Source organism: Gobius niger (assembly GCF_951799975.1).
Source record: "Gobius niger genome assembly, chromosome: 16".
Lineage (NCBI taxonomy): Eukaryota > Metazoa > Chordata > Actinopteri > Gobiiformes > Gobiidae > Gobius > Gobius niger.
The window spans coordinates 6,551,515-6,577,728 of NC_136867.1; the positions used below are offsets into that span (position 1 = coordinate 6,551,515).

The following is a 26,214-nucleotide window of genomic DNA, read 5'->3' on the forward strand; positions in this document are numbered from 1 at the left end:
GAAAGGATTTATTAATGTAAACAAGTTGCTTAGTACTGCTTTAATTTCAAGTTTTCTGTCTCAAATTTGGTTAATATTTTCAGTGAAAGAAAATCTAGAGCCAGGTTTAAACATATGGTTTCATCGATATTTACACAAGTTTCAAAAACAATAGCAGTTTCATCATTTATGGGAATTTTTATAGATTTGTATTTTGTAACAAATATGAATAAATGGAAACCATTTTCAAACTGCTGCATAATAAAATTATCTATATTTTGGTAAAGTGTTTGTGAAATCTACAGTCGCTAAGAAGAGCGGCCATTGTAAAGCTCCTTAGTCATTCAATCATTCAAATACTTTTACTTTTCCAAACTAGAATGGTGTAAGCGAGTGAGTACCAGGTAGACGGCCCTCTGGTAGAAGGTGGTGGTCTCCAGGATCTTCTGCATGGTGACCGTCTCCATCTCGTCCGGGTCCAGATGTTCGCGCAGATAGGGAATGCCGTTGTACAAGGCGACAGGCAGGGGCCCCACGCCGGTCTGAGCGTAGTACGCCTTCGCCTCCTGAGGGGTTTGAAAATCTTATAAGATTATATTGCCGAAATGCATGTATCAGTTCATATCTCAGTCTATTTCTGTTGTGTGGCTGAGCTGAGCTGGACTTTTAAAACAGGAACTCAAATCAATCAATCGCTAATTGAGAAGCCCGGGCTGTGGTTTTGCTGCTGAGCTCCAAAGTTGAAAGGAATTAACGACCTCTTTCATGGAATGCATGCGTTTCTAACTTAATGCCGCCATTTTGAGGAAGGAAGTAAAACCATACAGTAATACAAACATGGAATATCTTTACTCTTTACTGAATGTAATCGTATTCATTGCTCAGAAAGACACAAAGCTGCAGAGAGCACATATTTATATAAACAAACCAGCAGGTGGTTCTGTTTACAATGCAAAGACGCAGCACTGTCAGTCCAGCCACAGCAGGATTTACCAAAAATCTGCTTCCACTCCTCAGACTAAATGACTGCATCAAAGAGGCAACAGAAAAGTCTTTCTTTGTACAGTCAACAGAGCCTCAGTCGGAGTCAGTGTTTAAGCTTCTCAAGACATGCATGGTACACAGTTAGCATTTAGCCTCAACACAATAAACACATCTGTGGCTCACAGCTATGAACCCCCAGAGTTCAGCTCTAACCTCTGTCACATGTTGTATCCAAGGCTCGATGTTTGGAGTTTGGTTCAGGGCTTCCACTTAGAGAGGTTTGTAAAAGCTACGTGACTGAAAGGTGTCCTTCAATTTCTATCTATTCTATCTAAAATCTCAAAAGTCTGGCCCGGTTCAGGACGCGGAACAACAAGCAAACTTTGGACCCTAATGCAGTCACCTGCATTGTTGTTCCTACATCTGTGGTTCAGTCAAAGCAGGTAAAATAAATGATCCTCCTTGTAAATGCATTCATCTTAGGGCTGCTCGATTATAGACACAACTATAATCACGATTATTTTAGTAATAATTTAAAGGGACTATACAGAGTTTAAAAATGTTAAAATGATATGGTATCATTATGGTATTTTCCTCCCCTGCATGTTCCAGCCATGTCCTAATGTGTAGAATGAGCTCAGACCTGTTCACCACAACTGCCTCTAAAATCCTGCACTGTCACTCAAAAAGGTGTTATTTCGGGTCCGAAGTGCCGTCATGCATGAGCTTATTATAGAAGGTGCAGTTACACGTATGACCTGAGGTAGCAGTAGTGAGCATAAAATGGCAAACTTGCATCTAGCCCCGTTAAATCAAGATTATTCAAACGATTATATGTTGCCATTGAAAAAAACAACAACTTTATTTTATTTACTTATTTTTCAATAAAAAAGAAAAAGATTTTCTTTGGACAGATAAAAAAGTCCAAATTATATTAAACTAATCCTCTATTAGAGACATCCCTGGCTCACCTGCCCCCTGCTGGTCAGCCCTCACACCTGCCCAAGAAAACCAAGCGCACGGCCTGATGACATCATCAAACAGCACTGTTTCTGTTTATTTATGTCGGACCAAAGCATGTCAGTAGCACGTGAAATGCAAAGGGAACATAAACACTCATCACGGGGGCATGAAATAATGCAAGTTTGCTTTGAGCTGCGTTTGTGAGATCTGCTCCTCTGAAGAGTTTTAGACTTTTCTGTAACAACCAGTGCCTGGGCAAAGGATGTAGAACCTCCTAAACTTTGGTTGTCGTTTCAGCAAAAGGTGAACACTTATCAGTAGCGTTATCTCAAGAGCTACATAATAAAACTTTCATTATAATATTATTATTATTTTCACGACAAATACAACAACACTACGCTGGTATTTCAGCCGACCGGACGCATCACACAAACCGCACAGGACGGACTTTCTTCACTTTGGATGGACAAAGGAGGGCATCCTTATAGTTTTATCTCGATAATGTAATAATGAAAATCGTAATTGAATTTTGATAAATAGCACAGCCCTAATTCATCTTTGTGTGTAGTTTTAAGGCTTTTCATGTCTTAGCCACACACTGAACTCACAAAAATCCCCTTCTACGTTGACACTATCCACATCCTGCCACCCAGTGTCTGCGTGCATTGGTGTATGAATCAGAGTATGAATGGGTGAGTGGATCCTTGATGTAAAGTGCTTTGAGTGCCTAATGCAGGTGGAAAAGCTGAGACCATTTACTGGGCGAGGTCATGTGAGTGAAGCGTCTAGAACGAGGACACAATGGCAGAAGACGCCACAAGACTATCGCCCCAAATTCAGCCATAAACCCGGCTGAAAACTCCCCAGTGTGCGCACCTTTCTGTTGGTGTCGTAGTTGGAGTCTGAGCCGAGCACGCTGCTGATCTCCACGTACGGGAACCTCTTCTCCAGCACTTTGACCACGTCTGCTACGGTCAGCTGTCCACCGGGGGCCACGCGGTTGAACATCTGCGGGACAAACGCACAAGCTCAGGGTAAAAGGACACCTGCGATATGTTTTGTTTATTTTTTTTCCGTTGTAGAAATGTGCACGGACCGTCATGACGGCCTCGAAGGCGCTCTGGCTGTTGACCTCGTCGCACATGTAGTTATAGGCTCGGACCAGGGCCACGCCGGTGTCCTGCATCCCGTCCACGTCGTCCTCATCCGACACCACAAACACAAGCCCGATCCTGCGGCGCACAAAACACACACGTGGGGGAATATCATTTAGTTCCCGAGACATAAAAGATTATTACTGTAACAAATACACAAGAATCTGAGGGTCACATGAGGTCTTCTACACAAACCTCAGAGGAATATTATTGGTGTAGAACATCTCCGCCACATTGAGGAGGTCGGCAGAGTTCTCCTGAGTGGGGTCCAGGATGATCACCTGCTCACACACACACACGTTACACACACACAGCCTTCACATCACTCCGCTCTGTTATTCTCATCGTCTCTAATCCCCAGTGCAGGACTGAGCGCACGCACCAGGTTGTGGAAGTTCTTGCGGATTTGCCGGATCACCCCGGGGAACGTCGGCCTGAGCAGCTCCTGGACGTTGTACGGCCACGAGCTGTACCTGTGGTCCGTCTCCAGGTTGTTAATCCACTAAAATGAAATACAAATGGGATTAGATTACAGAGGCAGGCAGTATATGTTTTGGCTGTACAAAGAAAAGCGATATTCAATCACGATCCAATGCGGTAATAATATGTAAGAGAGCACAGGGGCAAAGCAAGTTCAAATCAAGTATCAACCAGATATTTTTCCACTCATCGTTTGTAATAATGATTGAATAAGTACATATCTGGTCATATGTTTTTGTATTTGAGCAGTTTGTAGCAAAGAGGAGAGTAACTATTGTAAACAGGCCAAGGTTTCAAAATAAAAACATGCTTTCTTTCCTATTCCATAAGAAGTCTACAGTAAGTGCATCGGGTGGAGCCTAGTGCCATTAGTTTGTCATCCACTTAAAGGTGACGGTGATAGTCTGCTAGTTTGAATGTTTTACAAATCATACAGATTGTGGATAATTGACCTGCAATTTAAAGTTACTAAAGTAATATGAAATTATTTTATTTTTTCTAAAGTCCATGCCTTCGCTGATTTCGGCAACTAATGAGAATCCCCGGTGCCATCACGTTGACCAATGAGATGAGCTTTCCTGTGACCCGTCCTCAGGTCAGGTCCAATCAGGAGGGAGGGGAACGGAGCTTGATCATTTACTTATGAAATATCTTTTTTTGTCTTTCTAATTTCCCCCCCCTTTTGCAGTCTTACAGAGCATCACTTTAATATGGTTTGTAAAGCATGTTTCACAAAGCCACCAACCGACTTAATACTTCATAATACTTCGACAGCATGTAAGATGTAGTTTGTCCCTGTGTGTTGCCGTAGTAATGCTGTACAGCGAAGATTTTGAATGACCCAAAATGGCGAATGACGAGGTGAAAACTTGACTAAGACAATCCATTATGGTTGTTTTTATATATGTTTAAAGCTAAGGCGATAGGGTGGAAATAGCATGGTAACCAGGGGTAACGTCAGATAGAGCATTTACAGCCCTGTTTACGCATCATTGCTGATAATATGAACCATGTTTAATTTACGGTCCTCTCTGGGTTCGGGTAAGCCTTGCCTTATTTGCAATAAGTGACATGTTTCTCCTGTTTGCATGTAATCACCATAAATTCCATATTTTTGTGTTTTTGGATATATGTCACAACACAGGTCATTCAAGTCTCAAAAGTAGAACAAACATGTGTAAGTGTTTAGTTTTCTGTGGTGCAGTGGTTTCATTTTGCAGTAAAAACAACCCTGTAGCAGAAACAGTGGAAATCTCACGCTGATGGCCGGGTGTCGGATGTCCACGGCGTAGTCAGACTCTGAGGGCTGCACGTTGAGCTTGAGGATGTCGTGGATGTAAGGCGTCTCTATGAGCAGAGAGCGCAGGCCCTCCATCACCCTGGCCTCGCTGCGCAGCACGTCCAACACACTGCACGCACACACACACACACACACAGGGGGAGACAGGTCAGGCAATGGAAGAACGGCTGCAGGCGCTTTGAGTCAAACATGTGCAATAAGGGACCTGTAAAATGTGTGGGCCAACCACAATGTTTGACAGAAGCTCTCATGCAATGTGTTTTTTGTGAACAACTGCTGCCCTCTGGTGGTCTGCTGTATACTAACACCACATGGGGGAAATAGCTCATTATGAAGAATGTGAAAACTGAAAAACTGAGAGTTGCACTTGTATTTGTATTGTATATGTTCCTTGGAGAATTTCTGAAGGTGAAATGATTTGTTGTCGTTGCCTACAGTTTTTTGTGCAAAATGATATTATAAAATGATAGGCTTCTTGCACACAGGGTTTACACAGGCAGAAGCAAGTCAAATTTAATGCCATTTTAAAGTCCAAATACTATTTTCAATGCCACAAACGCACAAAGAAATCGGTGCATCTTTAATTTCTTAAGATTTGCCAAAATCAAACAGGAAAGCAAATTGGGGCTACATACAAAACGGGCTACATTGGAGGGAAAAAATGTGGTAAACTGGTTTGTTTTTCACCAAATGTTGGTATTTTTGATGAACTTATACAGCAAAAATTGTTGAACAATGTCAACATTTTCCAATCCATGGAATTTAAATTTAATGCCAGTTTAAATCTAATTTAATTTCTAATGATGCGTTGATTTTGGAAACTTCCGTAAGTATCGGTTTGTTGTTTCAGTTTTATTCCTATGGGGAGTCAGCGTGACTCGTTTAAATAAATAAAGACATTTAAGAACTATGTGTTGGACAATTAGCAAAGGATCGATGGTCACTTACAAACAGGGGCAGCCAGTTAGCTTGGTCGCGGGCTGATTTTCATCCGTGTCAAAATATGTCTCAAGCCCACATTAACTAAACAGTGGGGGCCGGAGGTCCTCCCCCCGAAATGTTTTAAATTGAAAACATTTTTTTTAGTGTTTCAATATCTGTTTGGATATGTGCTGTGGGGCCTGAGGATAAAGCTTGGGGCCGGATTTAGTATTTAACAAACTTTAGGCATGATGTAAATACTTCTGTGGAGGAGATTTCTGTGTCCATAGAAAAAGCTTTTTTTAGTCTTGAAACTAAAGGCTAACAAGTATTTGATGCCAAATAAATGTTTCACAATTCACACATTGTGTTGTTATGCTACCCCTGATTAAATATAAAAAATGTTTTATTTCTGACAAACGGGAAGTGTAATGTAGCCAAAACAAATGTAATGCATTACTGATTTTGTTTGTTTTTTATCTGTTTTTTTTAAATACCTGAAGATGTCCTGCGTGTCCAAATCTATGTGCAGTCCGTTGATGAACAGAGCTGAATCTCCGGGCTGCAATCCGAGCGTTCCTTTGAAAAACTGCAGATAAAAAGAAGAATGAAAACCATATTTACAGATCCAATTGACGCTTTCAAAGTAAATTACATTCCACAACTAGATCCTTAACCAAAGCGAGACATGACAGCGGCCCTAAACAACAATGACATCTCTATTTAAAATCACCGCAATCATTCTCCGCTGTGAATAAATGTAATGATCAGACTCCGGGGCAAAACAAAAAAAAAGAAACATTCAAAGCCATTGTATGGGAAGTCAAATCTCATTACCGCGAGACAAAGACATCGGAAAAGAATTACAATCCAGACACGGCAATTACTAAACTTGTGCGTGTGAAAAAAAAGAAGGGAAAGGAGGAGGAGGGGGGGGGGTTTGAAAATGTGTCTAAACAGCTTCAATCAATAGTCATTTCGCCCAGCAGGAGGCGCCGCGCTTGCTGATGAGTCACAGATTTGGTAATTAGGATGTTGGCTAGGTCTGAGCGCCGTCTGCAGCGTGGAGGAAATGGAAAACAGCTGGAGAAGGTGCAGAGGTGACGGGAGGCCAAGACCGATGGGGAAAATAACAATCACGCGCTATTCATCCGGCACTTAACCTACTGTATTTCACATTAGCATTCGCCGACGTGGCGCTGTGGCGGACAAAAACAAAGCTAAAGTTAAAAAGTTAAATTAGCGAAATTAAGAATGGTGATTTCCGGATATTTTCACTGGTAAATATGAGTGACGAGACTTTTGCATTGACTATTAGAGCAGGGGTGTTGAAGTCGTTTGGGTTGTGGGCCGACATTCAGCCCCCACGGCGGGTCGCGGGCTGCATATATTGTAAAGGACTGTGGCCTCATAAATAACGGCTAATGCTTATTGTGCCTCATCAGTCTGTGTCACATGTTTCTCAAAGTGCTACACAAAGTAATATTCATTCACTCCACTGACCATTTACCACATGGCTTTAATATGTTGTTTCTTTGCTGATCTCTCATTATGTCAGTGCCCTCTGTTGGACACGTGTGGAATTCTTTCCTTTTTCAAATTAAAGCTGCCCCCTAGTGGTTGGAGTGAGCATTCATTCTAAAAATCCATAATTCCGCACAGGAATGGGCTTTTTTTTTGACATGCTGACAAAGGGCCACATTAAATCAAAGCCTTGATCTTGACACGTGTGTATTAGAGGTTCAGTCGATAAAATCTGCATTTGGCTGACAAAATAACAACAATGATAAAAAACATAATAAAAAGGGTTAAGGTTTGGTCAAAAGACAAAGACTAAAAGGGAAACATTTTTTTGCAAAAGTAGGTCTAGGTTCTGTTAACCTCTTAACTCCCGCCTGAACCGAGAGCATTTTCTCCAGTTCAGCTTTACCCTTTTTTTGGGGGGGGGGGGGATTGAACTCCTTTTGTAACTTTTTAGTTTTTTTTTTAAATCAATTTTTTGTCTTTTTTTTGTCTTTTTTTGGTCACATTTTTTGTCTTTTTTGTAATTTTTTTTTATTTTTTTGTAATTTTTTTGTAATTGTTTTGTAATTTTTTAGTAATTTTTTTGTAATTTTTGGTCACATTTTTAGTAATTTTTTTGTAATTTTTTGGTCACATTTTGTCATTTTTTGGTCATTTTTGGTCACATTTTTGTCACATTTTTGTCACATTTTTTGTACTTTTTTTGTAATTTTTTTGTAATTTTTTGTCACATTTTTTGTCACATTCTTTGTCACATTTTTGTCACATTTTTGTCACATTTTTAGTAATTTTTTTGTAATTTTTTGGTCACATTTTGTCATTTTTTGGTCATTTTTTGGTCATTTTTTGTCACATTTTTTGTCACATTTTTTGTCTTTTTTTGTCATTTTTTTTGTCTTTTTTGTCATTTTTTGTCACATTTTTTGTAATTTTTTTTGTTCTTTTTTGTCAAATTTTTGTCATTTTTTCGTCACTTTTTCATCAAAGTTTTCTCACTTTTTCGTCACATCTTCATCATTGTTTTCGTCTCAGTTCTGTTGCTATTTTCACACCTTTTTTCCAGAAGCTTTTGGACTGGGGTAAAGCCAAACTGGAGAAAATGTGCTCGGTTCAGGTGGGAGTTAAGGGGTTAAAAGGTTCCAGCATGATGCAGAGAAAAAAAAACTTACTGCTACAACTGACCAGATACTACTGGTCCAAAACATTTAGTATAAAGAAAATCTACAGTGGGATGCAAAAGTATGGGCACCCCTTTAACTTTTCCACATTTTGCCATACTATGGGGATAAAGTCATTGAGAAGTATAAAGCTGGGTTAGGTTATAAAAAGATTTCCAAAGCTTTGAACATCTGTCAGCAGTGAACCCTGCTCTCGCCCCCCCCCCTTCTCACCTGGCTTTCCCACCTCACCCCCGCCCCTCACTCCCCTCCACACGCTGCTCTGATTATGGATTCAATGAGATACAGAAATCTCATTAATCTTGTGAGCAACACACATTTATCAGCATAAACAAGACATGCAGCAAAGTCAACATTTTGAGACTTGCGTAAATGTTGTTTTTGCAAATAAATAGTTCTAAATGGAAATGTTCTAAAAGTTTACAGTGTAGAAGTCTTTTTCCCCCGCAACCCTTGAACGCCTCACAGTCTCCCGGTGCCTGCTTTGCTTTTTAATCATAAAAAGGAGGAAAAAGACCCGACGGCTCCCTGTAGTTATTGGATTATTAAACATTTCATGAGGATTTAGTCGTAGCGTGTTAGCCGCTAACTGTTGCGGCTTCGGCTGCTTCAAACATTTGCGATCTCTGCATGTGTTTGTGTTCACAGGGTGAGGGGCAGGTGAAGGTGAGGGGCGTGTTGGGGGGTGCACTGTGAGGCGGGGGAGGTGCGACGCTCATCCTATTCTGTGGTACAAAGTTCGCTCGCCGTTTCAATGTGACGTATCTAGTGATGCAATGTGGGAATGCCACCATTCCGGTCTGGAAAAATGTATCTGAGGGCAGCTTTAAGGAAACAGGTTTTGATGCCTGGTTGGTCAAGAAACAAAAAAAAAATCAGACTTTATTTTAATTGGAGAGCGTTGTATCCTTTAAAAGGGACTATACGGAGTTTAAAAATGTTAAAATTATGTATTTTCCTCCTCCTACATGTTCCAGCCATGTCCTAAGCTCAGACCTGTTCACCACAACTGCCTCTAAAATCCTGCGCTGTCACTCAAAAAGGTGTTAATTCGGGTCCCAAGTGCCGTCATGCACAAGCTTAATAGAGAAGGTGCTGTTACATGTATGGCCTAAGGTGGCAGTAGTGAGTATAAAATGGCAAACTTGCATCTCGCCCCTTTAATGCATCCAAGTTGTTTTCCTTGTCCTTTTACTGCGCTTTACGAGGCTGTGGATCTGAGCCATCGGCCCCTCGCACCACGAAGCACTCACACACACACTACATGGGTGAAGTGTCTGGCCCAAGGACACAATGACAGTCTGCACCTACGGGAGCCGGAATTAGAACCTCTACCATCTGGACCACTGCCACCAGAGCCTTTCTAAACCCGCTTTAGTCCTCCTGTGATCTTGGTCTACCCCTGGTGGTACAAATCATTGGGGGGAAACTAAAGCACTAAAATAGCGTCCAGTCCTGGTGAAAATGAACACTGATGGCTTGGTGATGAGGGCGTTTGCGGCTTGTCCACCTCCATCTGCAGAGCTCCTGTCTGCGACGGGAGGAAATGGGACACAGCTGGACAGGGTGCAAAGGTGAAAGAGGCGCGGTCCAATGAAAAAGCAATTACCCACCGAGTCAGCTTGTTTTAGGGACTTTATTGTCTGAAGACGAACAAATAGTCGAGGTATGTTTTGATGCAGTAGTGCAGTTGTGTTGTGGTTGGATTCCAGACGGCCTTTTTCTCTTCCTTTTATTCCTTTTCTCTTAGTAAGATTATCTTTATTATTCAAACTCATATTTAGTTTGTCACTATTAAGCCAATGCTGCAAGAGGTAGATTTTTCTGGTGTGGTGTGTTCATTAACCTCTTAACTCCCGCCTGAACCGAGAGGATCTTTTTCCTCACATCAGATTTTTTTTCCATCATTTTTTTGTTGGGTGTTCAACTCATTTTTGTAACTTTTTTGTCATTTTTTTGTCATTTTTTGTCACATTTTTGTCATTTTTTTGTCAGATTTTTGTAGTTTTTTTTTCAAAATTTCATCACATTTTTGTCATTTTTTATTACATTTTTGTAATTTTTTTGTCACATTTTTGTCATTTTTTGTCACATTTTTGTAATTTTTTATCACATTTTTGTAAATTTTTTGTCACATTTTTGTCCTTTTATCGTCAATTTTTTATCAATTTTTAGTCATTTTTTGTCACATTTTTGTCGTTTTTTTGTCAAATTTGTATCACATTTTTGTCACATTTTTGTCATTTTTTTGTCACATTTTTGTCATTTTTTCTTCAATTTTTCGTCAATTTCTTGCGACATTTTTGTGACATTTTTGCCACTTTTTCATCAATTTTTCGTCACTTTTTTGTCAATGTTTACTCACTTTATGGTCACATTTCCATCATTGTTTTAGTCTCAGTTTTGTTGCTATTTTCACAGCTTTTTTCCAGAAGCTTTTGGACTGGGGTAAAGCCAAACTGGAGAAAATGTGCTCGGTTCAGGTGCGAGTTAAGGGTTAACCTCTTAAGTGCATTTTTTACATTACAATTATCCGTAAAACCAAGTTTGCCTCATGTCTGTGGATACAAACCCTTTACATTTACTGTGCAAACTGGCTGCATTTTCATCAGATCTATTTGACTCTTTTGGGTAATCATTTCCCTAATACGTTTTGTCAACACGTCGTACCTTCTGGTTCTCTCCGATCTCCTTGCGGATCTCGGCGCTCACGACGGTTTTCGTGATGGATCTGGCTTTGGTGGGGAAGTTCTGACTCAGGACCTTCATCACGTTGAGGGCCTCCACGGCGGGCGCGGCCAGGATCCGAGCCGCCGTCTGGAAACTCAGGTCTGGAAGGGGGAAAGAAAAAATGATTTTTCTAGGGCTGAAATGACTAATCGATTAATCGACGACTAATCGATTATTGAAATAGTCGACAACTATTTTAGTAATCGATTAATCGTTTTCTGGTTCACACAGACTCAAATAGAGCAAATCTGACATGAAAATGTAGTATTTTTGATGAAACCTACTTTGTGTGTATGTAGTGTTTTGTATATTGCAAATTTCCTAAATACCCGTCTGTGTCTCATCCAATCAGAAGCAGAATTAGCGCCAAGAGCCTCCAACAAACATTTACTTTTTTGCTATTTTTTGTCATTTGTTATTTTTTGTCACATTTTTTGTATTTTTTTTGGTCATTTTTTTGCTATTTTTTGTCACGTTTATTATAATTTTTTGTATATTTTTTTGACTTTTTTTTTTGTCATTTTTTTTGTTATTTTTTGTCACATTTTTGTCATTTTTGATCAACACGTCCTCAAGCGGCACCACTTTAGCTTTATGTGATTTTTAAAAAAAATTTTATCCAATTTTCCTACACCATTCACAGCCAAGCGATTAATCGATTAATCGTAAAAATATTCGATAGATTAATCGATGACAAAATAATTGTTAGTTGCAGACCCTAGATTTTTCCTATTCTTTACTAGGGCTGAGATACCAGTACTTCAACGATACTTGGTTTTCGATACCGATACCTGAACGATACTTTTTTCCACACCTATAATAAAATATCTGTCATCTAGAACCAGAAAACAGAATAATAATGTGTGGACGATATGCAAATGTACAATATAGGGATCATCTCAAATGTCAAGGGAAAAAAAAGTGAAAAAATTGAGGAAAGTGGGCTAAACAATGGGCAAAAATGGGAAAAGAAATAATTAGCAGGTGGATTAACCAATCAAGAGAAACGTCCGGTTGGAACGAGCGGTATCGTGATGCAAAATGATCCCGATGTGTCATGAGCGATGCTTTGGCAGCGCCCTGTTACAAACTGCTTCACTTTTCTAACAGTAGTTGTGATGCATAAGAGCTGTGAGGTGGATGTTTGGTGCGCTGAGCTCGTCTGTCTGGCGTTATAGCCTGTGTGATTACTGCCCTCTGGAGAGCCCCCTCCTTCTCCCCCCCCTCCCCATCTTCTATCTGTAAACACAGGGAGTTAATGAGCCCCGCGGGCCCCGGATAGAGACAGCACAGACAGAACAGACAGGCAGCCTCCAAGTCCCTCCAACAGGCACTCACAAATCACAACAGGGCAAGACCTCCCATCAAAGCCACACTGCGGATGTATTCAAACAATAACTGGAATCAAATACAAGTCATCATTCAGTCATGTTTTTGTGGTTTTGGGACCGGACTGGGAACTTTGCTGGGCGTGGGACATCACCTGCCCGTCACCTGCGTCTATGAGTGTAGACTCAGACGTTTCATCATTTTAGGAGAGCCAAAAGCTGAGCACATACTACAAGATTTTTTCTATCTTAACCTCTTAACTCCCACCTGAACGGATCCTATTTTCTCCAGTTTGGCTTTACCCTAATCAAAAAGCTTCTTGGAAAAAAAAGCACTAAAATAGCCACAAAAAATGAGAAGAAAACAAGGACGTAAACGCAACAAACGTGACAAAAAATCAACAAAAATGTGACAAAAACTCAACCAAAAAATGACAAAAATTCAACAAAAATGTGACAAAAATTCAACAAAAATGTGACACAAATTCCACAAAAAAATGACAAAAATTCAACAAAAATGTGACAAAAATTCAACAAAAATGTGACAAAAACTCAACCATACAAAAGGTGACACAACACAGCAACAACGCGAGGAAAAAGATCAGTTTCGTGGGTCTTGGCTTTCAAATGAGGTGTTACACAGGCCTATATAACAACCAAAGAGGACAGAATGCATTTGGTTTAGGTGGGTGGCAAGAGGTTAAAAGATTATGTGAAGACTGGAGGTCAACAGTACACGAGTGGATTTAGTGCGATTATAGAACGACTGGGGGTTCACACATAAAGACTGAGAATGGTAAGAACGGCAGGGGCTTCCTGAACTTGTTCATAGTTCTGTCAAATGGAAATAAAAGTCGGTGACAGGAAGAAGCGGGACCTGCACTGCAAAAGGCGAGGGAAAAGTGAACCTGAATCTGTATTTCCAGTGGATTTAATAAAATAAAGAGATGAACATCAGCCCCGAGACGGAGACGTTGGAGAGAAGTAGCTGAATAGTTGAAATGGAGCTGGAAAAAGTGTCTATGGCCATTAACTAGCTCTAACAAATAAATTGCCACAGCCCCACGCAGACCGCACCGCTGCTATGACAGAGAAATGAAAAGGGAAGCAGCTACGGTGTTTTTCTGTCTGTGTATTTCACATTTCATTGGCCGCTGCATTCTGTGTGTCACATTTGGGACGCTAAAATCACCCACGCTTCTCCCGGGCAATCCAAAATCGGGCTTAAAAACTCAAACACGTTTTCCTGCAACTGAGGTTTTAGTCGCGTCTTTCTGCCGCCCACATGACACGATTCAGACGCGAGTGAACTGACTCGCGCCGCGAGACGCAGAGAAGCAAAATCAGAATCCTGCAGACTCACCTTGCATCTGCCAGACTTTGAGCGGAGCCATTTCGTTCGTGCTCTCGATCAGATGTTTCCTCAGCTCCTTCAGCTGCTCTTTCAGCTCAGGGTAAAGGGTCCTGGGGGGGGAAACATATGCATTTAATGCTACGTATGAATCCGAGACAAAGATGGGAACCAGAGCCGTGGGAAGATGTTTTAGTTCGGGGGTGCTGAGGGACAAAATTTACCCCAAATATGCTTTTTCTGTGCATATTTCCTATTTATTAATATTGTCTGCAGTTCCTAAACTATCCACCAGGGGGTGCTGCAGCCCCCTCAGCACCCTGGGTTCCCACGGCCTTGATGGGAACCTCACAATTTGATACAATATGCGATACGTGGCTCGCAATAACCTCACGATTCGCCGATATCGTGATAATCGATATACATAATCACCATTTTTCACTACAACATCTACAACAGCCTGAAACAAAACATCTTGTAGTTTCATTTACATGCCCCTCCCCCTCCCTCCTCTTGCTCCCCTTCGCTGTGCAGCCTCTTTACGTTTTTGGAACATGGTAAAACTCTGCGTATTTGAATCAAGAGTTGAATTAATTTATCTCCGAATCTCAAACAACTCGAAATAGACGGCGCCACAGACGGCAGAGGAACGCCGTGGGTAGATGTGCTCATGTTTGCAGCGAAGATTAATTTCCCATTAATATTTTGGAAAGGGGAGATAAGGTGGGAGGGGGCGGCTAAAGCCTCTGCCAAATGGTGGAGAAATCTGCCTCGTATTATCACACGCCGCTCACTTGAGTTTGCCAAAGAGGAATCCCTGGACCTCATCCACGGGATCGTTCTCTCCGATCACGGTGGCGTTCACCTCCACTCCTGAAGCAGAGGCAGGTTAGTTTGATTAGCGCTTTGATCAGCTGGTTCTCCGCGGTAACAGCGCTCTTACCCTGGACCTGTGTGTCGTCTTTGGCCTTGTACTCCTGGTTTTTAATGGCCAGCTCCACGCCGTACCCGGACAGGTACACCTTCTTAGTGCTGGGTTTCTGAGAGAGGAAAGAACATCGTTAGTTGGTCAATTGTTTGAAAACACCATTTTAATTTTCTCAAACATTGCACATCAAGCACCACCTCACGATATATTTGACCTTCCAAATACCATCAGGCCTGGATCAAAGTTAGACGTATTATTAAAGCATAAATTAGATCATTAAAATGAGTCAAGTCTAAAATTACACTTAGCCCTGAGCCCCACCCGTAGAAGCACAGGTACTAATTAATAAAATTAAAAAAAAAATCTAATCACAGTGACATTATTTCCCCCAAAAGTCGATAGGAGAAATGAATGAGATTTCAGAGAATGTCAAAAATATCCAAAGTTTGGGGGGAAAAAATATGTATATGGAAAGTAATCAGCCATGTATCTCGTGACTGATGACCTTAAAGGGACTATATGGAGTTTGAAAATGTTAAAATGATGTATTTTCCTCCCCCTACATGTTCCAGCCATGTCCTAATGTGTAGAATGAGCCCCGACCTGTTCACCACAACTGCCCCTAAAATCACTCAAAAGGTGTTCATTCCAGTCTGAAGCGCCGTCATGCACGAGCTTAGTATAGAAGCTGCAGTTACGTATAAGACCTGAGGTGGCAGTAGTGAGTATAAAAATGACCAACTTGCATCTAGCCTCTTTAAAAAATAATGGTTGCACTTTATTTTCCAGTTCCTTGATACATTGTACCAAATTAAATACTAGAGTATAATACTGCTTTGTACCAATCGATAATAAACTGTGCCTGTAGTACACGATGTAATAATGTGTATTAGTACTTTGTAGGCACATAATGTAATAAAGGTTTGGGCTTAAGGTTAGGGTTAGACTAAGAGTCTTATGTCTTATCGATACAGACGGCCTCTCGTCATACAAGGGGGCGTGGCCTTGCCAACGGGGAAGGAAGTATGTTTTGGGAAACAAAATTCCACTCTCTTTAGCCGCTTTCTGGCGGAATATAAACTTATTTATCGCACAGAAATAAGGTACAGTATAAATCGGGTCCATATGGATGTTTTTTCACATCAGATTGTTCAGTAGAAGTGAAAAAACGACAGTCTTAGCCAGTGTTAGCATGTAGCATGATGCTAACATGAAGCATCATGGTAAATGGTCTCAACTTGTATAGCACTTTTCCACCTACATTAGGCACTCAATGTGCTTTATATAAAGGAACCAGCCACCCATTCACACTTTCATTCATACACCAGTGAACACAGACACTGGAGGTCTTGCCCAAGGACACAACGACAGTGCACCTTCAGGAAGCGGGATTCAAACCCCGACCTTCCAATCGTGAGACGAGCTGCTCGACAAGCTGCTCGACAAGCTGCGCCATTGTCACCCCATGACACAGTCATGGTCGCATTCTCTTTGAACCACTTTGCTCGTCTCCATGTCTGTGTCTTTATTGGGTAGAAAACAATATTGTTACAGGGACTAGATGGAGTTTAAAAATATGAAAATTATGTATTTCCTCCCTCTACATGTTCCAATGTCCTGGAATGAGCCCAGACCTGTTCATCACAACTGCCTCTAAAATCCTGTCACTCAAAAAGGTGTTACTTCGCGTCTGAAGTGCCGTCATGCACGAGCTTTATATAGAACCTGCAGTTACACATAAGACCTGAGGTGGCAGTAGCGAGTATACAAATGTCAACTTCCATCTAGTCTCTTTAAGAGATGCTGTCTGTATCTATTACATCCAAACTACAAATACATATTATTCCACTGTGTATGTAACCTATTGGTTCAAGTTATTAGACATCGTTACAGAGCACATTACACCGTACGTAATTTGGCAGGTACAATGTACAAGTGTAGTGTAAAATAAAGTGGTTATTTGTTTATTATTTATTCATCATTGTGTGTTTTATGTTTTATGTCAACTATTTGGATTACCACAACCTTTGGAAAGCCGAAAAGTAACATTAAAGGCACTCTGCAAAAAGAAGTACAGTACATGTGCCCTAGATTTGTGTAGGTAAGTAAAAACAAAATCAGCCAGTTGAACAAGTATTTTTTAACTTGGAGTAGGAAAATCAATTAAACAAACTGACTTCATGGAGGATTTCAGCTGGAAAAACACTTACTCCAGAGGCACAGGTTTTATTAAAACACTTTACTTCAAGATATCATTCTCTGCAGTGAACAGTGGCATCACTAAAAGAAAAATGGCAAAGTTTGGGATTTTAACGTATATTTAAAAGAAAAAAACTTTATACAGAATGAACAACAAATGTTGGAACTTCCTTCAGCTCGGCTTCATTTCGATGCAAATCTCATACGGTGACAACCTTCACGCGCGGAGCGTCAGCTGTTGATAAGGCGCGTGTTGTCTGGAGTCGTCTTTTAAACGGCAAACTACAATGAAAAGCCGGCGCGCGTAACATCCTGACCGCTGCCCAGCGCGGCCGCCGAACAGATGGCGGGAATAATTTTACATAATCATCAGGCGAAAAAAAAAAAAAAAACAGAATTGGAATTTGAGAGAAGCAGGAAGGGAAGTCGACATGTTAACTCGCTGAATCTCTCTCGGAGGTGTAAATGAAAGAGCTAAATTTATCCTCCCGCACTTCTGGAGGGAGAACTGGCGTTGCTATTTTCAAATGCTTTCCAATGCTAACTTATTTCACTTGGTAAAATAAAACTAGACACTCGACATGCATATTATTGTGACTGTACGGCTGTTAGGGCTGCGAGGTTTATCGAATCACAATTGAGGATTTGACGACTGCAATGACCTAACCTCAAAAGGCTATGGTTTATTTTTCCTCTGTCTTTTGAGCGATAGATGTTCACCGATCAGAACTGTCCATCCTTGCAATCTCAGGTTCAGCAGAGTTTCCATAAAGGAGATTCTAAAGAGTTTAGATGCTCTGTGATTCATCCCGGACTTGTTTCAGGCACGTGGCTGTCCCCCGGTGCTACTCTGAATGTCAGGGAAACTCCGCCAAATGCATTAAATATTTAAAGAGGGGGTATTATGCTTTCTTCAATCACATAGCACCAGTCTATATCACACTACAATGATGACCAAACCTTCTGTTGGTCTGTAAATGCAGTAAATTATAATAACTGCCTTGTATAAAATTGCTCTCTCAAAATGGCTGTAGTGAATGTCTTGAAATCGGCCTCTGTCTCTTTAAGAACCTCTGAGCCTTTCCGACACGCCCCCTCCACACGCTGTCTGTGGCATCAGTGGGGGGGGGGGGGGTTCTGCTGAGGAGCAGTGGTTGGTTACTCGGCTGGTGACGAAAGCTCGGAGGCGTCTCCAGGAGGTGGGGGCGTTCCTAGGAGGACTCAGGCAAACCTGTCCCTAAAGTGGCCGCCATCAGAGTTTTTACAGATTACTCAAAAATACGTGAACGTGCCAGAGCAAACCCCCCCTGCCTGCTGTGATGTTTGAGTGAGACTTACCGCCACATAATGCCGGAGCACATACGCCGCCTGGCCTTGGCTGACTTTAGAGAGCAGCTGCTGGTGAAGCTCCCGGAATTGGGGTTTCCCAAACTCGGCGTACAGGATGACCACGGGGCCGTCCGGGCTGGAGCCGGGGTATTTGTGATCGCCTTTGAACAGGTACGGCTTCGGTCTGAGAAAACACACAGTTACATGGCGTCACGCAGGCACAAAACAAAATGTGTGGATTTATTTGTTTTGGTCACAATGTATTTCAATTATAACCTGGAGTAGCTCAAGTTAGTATTTTGAGTGGACTTCTTTGGACTTAATTAGGTTTATCTTACAGAAGAAGATAGAAGTTGGACTGTATTGCACATGCCGTGTGTTACCTCTCTGATGCTGTTTGAAGCAGCGAGTCTAAACTCTCTGGATCACAGCTCTTCTGTCCGTGGACGCTGAAAAACGCTGAACATTCAGGAGGAGGCGGCTCGTTGGAGGCGATCTGCAAATTGGAACAGAATTAAACGGACGGGTCTAATAACTGGTCCAATGTTGTTGAACAGAGGTTTTCATTTTGGCCTTTACATGTATCGCCAGCAAAATAAAAATGTAATCAAGGAATAACAAGTCTGAACACGGATGAAACAATTAGTAAACCATGATTTGAATGACAATAACTTGGTTTAAACTAATCGGACGAAAGAATCACATTTGGAAGATTATGCAGCCATATTCATCAGCTGTTGACATTCACTGTGACCGAAAAAAACTAACAAACGGTCACACGCTTTAATCCTTGGTTGTAGCACCTTTAGATTTGATTACAGCACACATCCGCTGTGCCGTTGCTTTAATCATTTTAAGCAATGTCAAAATATCCAGTGTCGCATTCATTTTTCACTCAAATCTTGTATTGGTGATGGGAGAGTGTGACCACTGTGAGACTCAAGCACATCCCTAAGATTCTCAATGGGGTTAAGATCTGGACTCTGTGGCGGCCGATCCATGTGTGAAAATGATGTCTCATGCTCCCGGCTCGGACAATTTGCTGGATGACTCTCCCTGCTCTTAAAGTGATAGTCTGTAGGTTTACAGTGAAGTGAAGAGGGATAGAGTGAAATCAAATTCCTCCCGTCTTTAACCAGAAAGCCCTTCAAAATGAGGAGAGCAGGAACAGATTTTTTTTCAAAAGTAAACGATCAAGCTCCTCCCCCTCCCTCCTGATTGGACCTGACAGGCTGGTTCACAGGAAAACTCGTCTCATTGGTCAACGCGGGAGGATACTAGACTAGATTTGTTGTCGAGATCCAGGAAAGAAGGACTTTACAAAAGATTATACATAATATTATTACTAACTTGAAATCAAAATGCAAAACCAAATCAAAAGTTATATAAAAAAAAAAATGCAAAGCCAAGTGCTCGACTTTGCACATTTTATAAAATTTGTAAAACATTTAGACTTCCAGACTATCACTTTAACCCCCTGTGCCCCCACACAAAAAAAGATAAAAATAAATCTCCTCAGGCCTGACGCAGCTTTACATTATCAGCTCGACTCCATGGAAAGGCTGCTCGAAAGGTTTAAGGAGTAATTATGCTAAAATTCACTTTTTCAGAGCTTTTTATGATGTTATATCAATAACATAACACAAGCTCTGTTTCAATTATCTACCAATCCATCCTCTGTCAAGCTTGATCCTCCCATCGCAAAGAGAAAACACTCGCCATAGCTTCACTACAGCGACACTCTCTCTTTATTAAAACATCAAAGGGAAGCAAGAGAAGGGGGAGCTCTAAAATTCAGGAAGGGAAAGTACAGGATATTTTGTTTCTTCATCAATCAAGATCACATTGCCTAACAAACACAGTGTGAGACAGTGATAAAGATTGTGTTTGCAGACAAAATCCAAACCTGCTGAAATGAATGTATGGTTGCGGAGTAGACTCTCAGCGACAAGGCGAACTTCAGCATGTTGACTTGGACGGAGCTCAGCAGGGCTCCAGCCTTCTTCACTATCAGCTCGTAGTAGGCCAGATCCGTGTCTGAAGCCAAAAACACATACAGTGCGAGTGGGTGACGCTGCTCAGCATTTATCCTTAATGTTGCTCCTGCAGCCGTTGTTTATCGGTGGCGAAAACAAAACATGAATAAGGCAGAACTGTGGGGCACTGGGTAGCTCTGGTTAGCACTTACACGAGAAAAATACTGACACATTAGAAGCTCTTCCCTACCGTCATGCTCGCCCTCGATGTTCTGATTAGCCTCCACGAAGTCCCAGAACTTCTCCTGGCTCTCCTCCGCCATGAACTCGCTGAGGAAGAAAACCCGGTGGGAGGCGAGAAAGGCAAAAAGATGATTATCATATTCACAATTCCCGTACACTGTATTTTTGATTTCTGTTTGATTTATTCTGAGCTTGTAATTCAATACAATTCAGACACTTGACGCATGATGCTGTGAGATGAAAACAGCAGTAATGGAGCAATACTGCGTTACAGCACGGTGTCACAGTAGAATCGTTGGCAGTAGGGCTGAAACATTTCTCATTTGTATTGAACATGCCATGTACGTTTCTAGAATAATTCGTTTGTTGTGCACACGTGAAGCACTGTATTAATCTGCGTCTAAATTTAACGTCTTTACAGCAGGTTATTGATGAAAATATGAGGTGGATTTTTACAGGGAGAAACAGTGCGAGAGCGACACATTTATTAGAGAATAATTAAAACTGAGCATGTTTTTCTGATAACTCCTAAAATGCCTCTTGTAGATTTGTATCTTGTTGCTGCTTGAAGCTGAAATGTAACAACGGAGCACCATGATGTTTAACAGCAGACGTTTATATGCAGCTCGACACTCAATTGCATGAATAATGAAATATATAAAGGCTATACAACACATAAAATATTAAAATCGCAAATCAAATCGCAATATCTGTCAGTCAAATCGCAATTAATTTTTTGTCAAAATTGTGCAGCCCTAGTCTCTAGTATTGAGCTTTATAATTTATCAGTGTATGTGGTTTACACATCAAAGTTCTATTACTTTGACTAAACTACCACAATAACGTAGTAATGATAGCGATTGGGAATTCAGGACGATGAGTTATGGCACTTACAATAATTATAAGAACAGAGTTAACCTCCAGAACAATTTTAAAGGGGTTAGATGCAAGTTGTTCATTCTTATACTCACTGCTGCCACCTCAGGTCTTACACGTAACTACAGTCTCTATATTAAAGGAACAGGTCACCATTTTTACATACTCTGATATGTTCTTGCCTGAGCTTTGACGACTTGATGCGTACCTGTCTGGTCTTTGTGTGTGCGCTCAGTCATGCAAAATGACCAAAGATGTTGGTCGCATTTGGCCTCTCCCAATGTATTCCTATAGCTCCGAACGGGGGTGAAGTTGGAAGCGACCACGCACGAAGACCAGACAGGTACCCATCAACTCGTCTAAGCTCAGGTAAGAACATATCTCAGTATGGAAAAACGGTGGCCTGTAACTTTAAGCTCGTGCACGACGGCACTTCGGACCCAAAGTAACAACTTTTTGAGTGACAGTGCAGGATTTCAGAGGCAGTTGTGGTGAACAGGTCTGGGCTCATCCTACACATTAGGACATGGCTGGAACATGCGAGGGGAGGATAATATGTAAATTTAACATTTTTAAACTCTATATAGTCACTTTAACTGTACAATCCCGACGGCCAAGTCAGATGTAGACCTACCTGGCTTCCAGCAGCAGCGGCGTGTCTGTCCATTTGGTGGTCAGCGTGGTAGTGACACCTTTAGAGTCCACACTCCCAGACACCACACAGAGCAGGGAAAGCAGCAAAACGCTCGGAAGCCACATCCTCAAAGACTCTGCTGCAAGACAGTCAGGGGACACGATCAAAAAACTACAGCGTGACTGTATTCACCATGTTATGACCATCAAAACATGGTCGTGACTTTTTCATAAACCGGTTGTTCTTAGCTGGAACGGTGTCAGGAGGACCATGACTGTTGGATGACATGCCATGATAAAAGATACTGCAGCTCCTCCACAAATGAGAGTTGAATAAGCTTTAACCCTTTAACTCCCACCTGAACCGAGCACATTTTCTCCAGTTTGGCTTTACCCCAGTCCAAAAGCTTCTGGAACAAAAGCTGTGAAAATAGCAACAAAACTGAGACGAAAACAATGATGGAAATGTGACAAAAAAGTGAGAAAACATTGGCTAAAAAAGTGATGAAAAATTGATGAAAAAGTGGCAAAAATTTCACAAGAAATTGACAAAAAATTGACCAAAATGTAACAAAAATGTGACAAAAAAAGACAAAAAAATGATTTAAAAATGACAAAAATATGACAAAAAATGTGATAAAAATTGGACAAAAAAATGACCAAAATTTGATTAAAAACAATTGACAAAAAAATGACCAAAAATGATAAAAATTTGACCAAAAAAATGACAAAAAAGTTTCAAAAATGAGTTGAATGCCTAACAAAAAAATTATGGGAAAAAAATCTGATGACGTGAGGGAAAAGATCCTCTCGGTTCAGGCGGGAGTTAAGAGGTCAAGTCATCATCATCATCAACCTTTACTGCAGACTCGAGGTCCAGATAAAACAAAAACAAAACAAAAACAAACACACAGCAACATTTAGAGCAGACAACTGTACCAGTGTGGCCACAGGTCAGACTGGTAGCGCGTGGCACTGACTTTGATGTTTGTCAAGCTCATAATAATCATATTGGCACAGTTGTTGAGCCGACAAATAAATCTGTACATTAAATTTCTCAAAACAGCATGAAAAGTTCTGATGCCAGCAGAAACAAATAAGTGGCTGGCACTCTCCCATCGAAGTCTTTTCAGCAAAATTCTTAGACAGTCGTTATATGCCACGTTAAGTTTCCGTATGCTCGAGCGTTTATAGTTTGACCACAGGTGTGCTGTATAAAGTGGGGTATACAATAGGCACTAAACAGTGTCCTTTTCACTACATTTGTACACGCACCAAACCTGCTAGCCTGCACATACATCATGCTGCACTGTCGGAGCACGTCATCATCGTCTGCCAAATCATCAGTGATAAAATGTCCCAAATATTTGTATTTACTACACAAGGTCAGATTATTCCCGCACAAATTAAATGGAGGAAAGTTCAACACCTTATCGTCTCTTGTTCTGCAAATCATTATGACACCATATTTGGAACACACGTTTAAAAGTTCCAGCATCCCAGCACCGCTTGGACTGAAAACAACAACGTCATCGGCGTACATGAGATGATTTACAAGGGTAGACCCGATCATACAGCCGGTCCTGCACACATTTAACAGTTGTGACAATTCATCCATATACAAACTAAACAGTACAGCGAGAGGATTCCACCATGTCTCACTCCATTGGTAACACCAAATAGGGCCGACACACTACTGCCCCATCTCACCTGCATCACCTGGTGGGCGTACCAGTAGGCTAAGATTCTCAATATATACTTAGGTACTCCTCGCTGACGCAGTTTGATAAATAACTTTACATGGTTCACACGGTCAAATGCCTTGGATGCATCAATGAAGCATATGAGCATAGATCATTGTTAATTTTGACAACATGTTTTAATTTAGTTTTAGTCTTAGTCTTTTGACTAAAATGTAATGTCATTTTAGTCGAGATTTAGTCAAAAAAATCTTTTCAATTTTAGTCTAGTTTTAGTCGACTAAAATTGCATGTCAATTTAGTCGACTAAATTTAAGACTAATTCAGTCGACTTTGCATTGATAATATTCATCATAATCATATATAATCTTGTTCCTCTGCTTCATGGAGCTGCTCCACATGAACAAAGCTCAGAGTTGATCCTTTGGCAGAGAATTTACATGATCTGAGGCTCTTTCAGACGCTCAATAGATGTTTGGATGATTTTAGTCTCTCCCTTTCATTTTTATTTAGTATTATTTTAGTCGACTAAAATATCTGGACATTTTAGTCATAGTTTTAGTCTCATGAGAAACTTTTAATTTAGTTTTAGTCCAGTTTTAGTCGTCAAAAATATCACTTTGACTAAAATTAAGACTAAATATTTTAGTCGACGAAATTAACACTGGCATAGAAGATGAGTTTTTACTCTTATACTTTCTGATATTTTCCTTTAAAGCAAACATGCATAAGTCCGTGCCATGCTTTGCCTCGAAACCACAATAATTGATAAGAAATAATGAGGATGAAAGGATGAAAAGAACTCACTGCTAGACTCAGCTGATTCCAGACTTTTTTGTGGATGGATATTTATGAAATGTTGCCTGGAAAATACTTAAACAACCCACTGAAAAATGCTTCCGCAACCCACTTTTGGTTGCTCAAACTATCAGAAAAAGTGCTTTTCTTTTTTGAAAAGGAAATATTTGACACCAGAGCGTAAACTTGAGCACCCAATGGGACACCTGAGCGTGTCTCCTCTGTCCAATCAGTGCACAGGTCGGACACCTCGTACATTTGCCATGACAGCGCTACCTGACCTGTCAATACACCGCGCTGGGGGGACATATTTCAATATATATACATTTTAGTGAAAGACTGTCAGGCTGTGCAGACAACTAGAAAACTCCCCGCATCTTAAACAAGCCAATAAGGGCTAAAATCAGAAGGCACTGTCGCATTGATGTTAGCAAACTACGCTAACGAGGCTAGTTTGTTGGTGTCTGTTGCCCAATGGAAAACATCCGATTCATGGCATTTGCAAGCACAACCTTCGGCCAGGGGAAGCGCCACTGTCAGCACCGATCAGACACGATGGTAAACACTTGCTCACAGAGTCACATCGCACAAAATAGCGGAGAAAAGCTCACCGAAGCCGGCTCCGCTGCTGCTTCTTCCGTGTTCAGTAGATCCGGGGGGCGGGTCCTCACGCTGCCCGTTTAGGCGTCCGCAACTTTTGCCTGTACGAATATGGAGGTGACAATAAATGACAAAGGTTAATTTAATTTAATTGTTTTGTAATCATTAATACTAGATTAATAGATAAGATAAAACTTAGGAGCGTGCGAGTGGGACAGGAAGGGAAAAAAATAAATAAATAATAAAATAAAATAATAAAATAAAACATTAAGGAGCTCTGGAACAAGGCTCCCCCACCTGCATCATGTACTACCCTATGGGTTTTTAACTGCACCACATATCACAAATTTGTTAATGCACCGCACAAGGACAGAGATGCAGGTGGGGGTGGTCAGAACTAGGGCTGCTCGATTATTGAAAAAAGACAAAAATGCAGCAAAAAAAAAAAAAAAAATCCAGCAAAAAAATTACAAAAAATCATCAAAAAAAGACAAAAATCCATCAAAAAAATGACAAAAATCCATCCAAAAAAAAGACAAAAATCCATCAAAAAAATTACAAAAATCCATCCAAAAAAATGACAAAAAATCATCCAAAAAAAAGACAAAAATCCATCAAAAAAGTGACAAAAATCCATCAAAAAAAAGACAAAAAATCCATCAAAAAAAAGACAAAAATCCATCAAAAAAGTGACAAAAATCCATAAAAAAAAAGACAAAAATCCATCAAAAAAGTGACAAAAATCCATCAAAAAAAGACAAAAATCCATCAAAAAAGTGACAAAAATCCATCAAAAAATTGACAAAAATCCATCAAAAAAAAGACAAAAATCCATCAAAAAAGTGACGAAATCCCAAAATTAAAAACTAGAAAAAAATAAATTAAAAAAATTAAAAAATACAAATGAAAAAAAAAAGATATATATATATATTATAATCGATTTTTTGCGATTATGCTAATTTTGTAATCGTTTACTGTTGTAATCGAAATCGTAATCGAATTTCGATTAATTGCACAGCCCTAGTCAGAACTTAATATTG

At 40.6% G+C, this 26,214-nt stretch overlaps 1 protein-coding gene across 2 annotated transcripts in view; it reads right to left on the reverse strand.

Moving 5' to 3' along the window:
• Positions 1-25,241, reverse strand: part of uggt1 (UDP-glucose glycoprotein glucosyltransferase 1) — a 38,632-nt gene extending 13,391 nt beyond the window's left edge. For both annotated transcript variants that reach the window (XM_079573849.1, XM_079573848.1), the window contains exons 1-17: positions 25,186-25,241; positions 22,078-22,213; positions 20,575-20,654; positions 20,255-20,385; positions 18,732-18,844; positions 18,358-18,532; positions 14,836-14,932; positions 14,687-14,765; positions 13,905-14,005; positions 11,154-11,314; positions 6,279-6,370; positions 4,819-4,969; positions 3,463-3,582; positions 3,276-3,361; positions 3,023-3,158; positions 2,803-2,934; positions 381-545 (exon numbers count right to left, since the gene is read on the reverse strand). In XM_079573849.1, the coding sequence (XP_079429975.1) occupies positions 381-545; positions 2,803-2,934; positions 3,023-3,158; positions 3,276-3,361; positions 3,463-3,582; positions 4,819-4,969; positions 6,279-6,370; positions 11,154-11,314; positions 13,905-14,005; positions 14,687-14,765; positions 14,836-14,932; positions 18,358-18,532; positions 18,732-18,844; positions 20,255-20,385; positions 20,575-20,654; positions 22,078-22,202 (1,944 nt within the window). In that variant the 5' untranslated portion in view covers positions 22,203-22,213; positions 25,186-25,241. The remainder of the gene's footprint in view (positions 1-380; positions 546-2,802; positions 2,935-3,022; positions 3,159-3,275; positions 3,362-3,462; positions 3,583-4,818; positions 4,970-6,278; positions 6,371-11,153; positions 11,315-13,904; positions 14,006-14,686; positions 14,766-14,835; positions 14,933-18,357; positions 18,533-18,731; positions 18,845-20,254; positions 20,386-20,574; positions 20,655-22,077; positions 22,214-25,185) is intronic.
• Between the last annotated feature and the right edge of the window lie 973 nt (positions 25,242-26,214).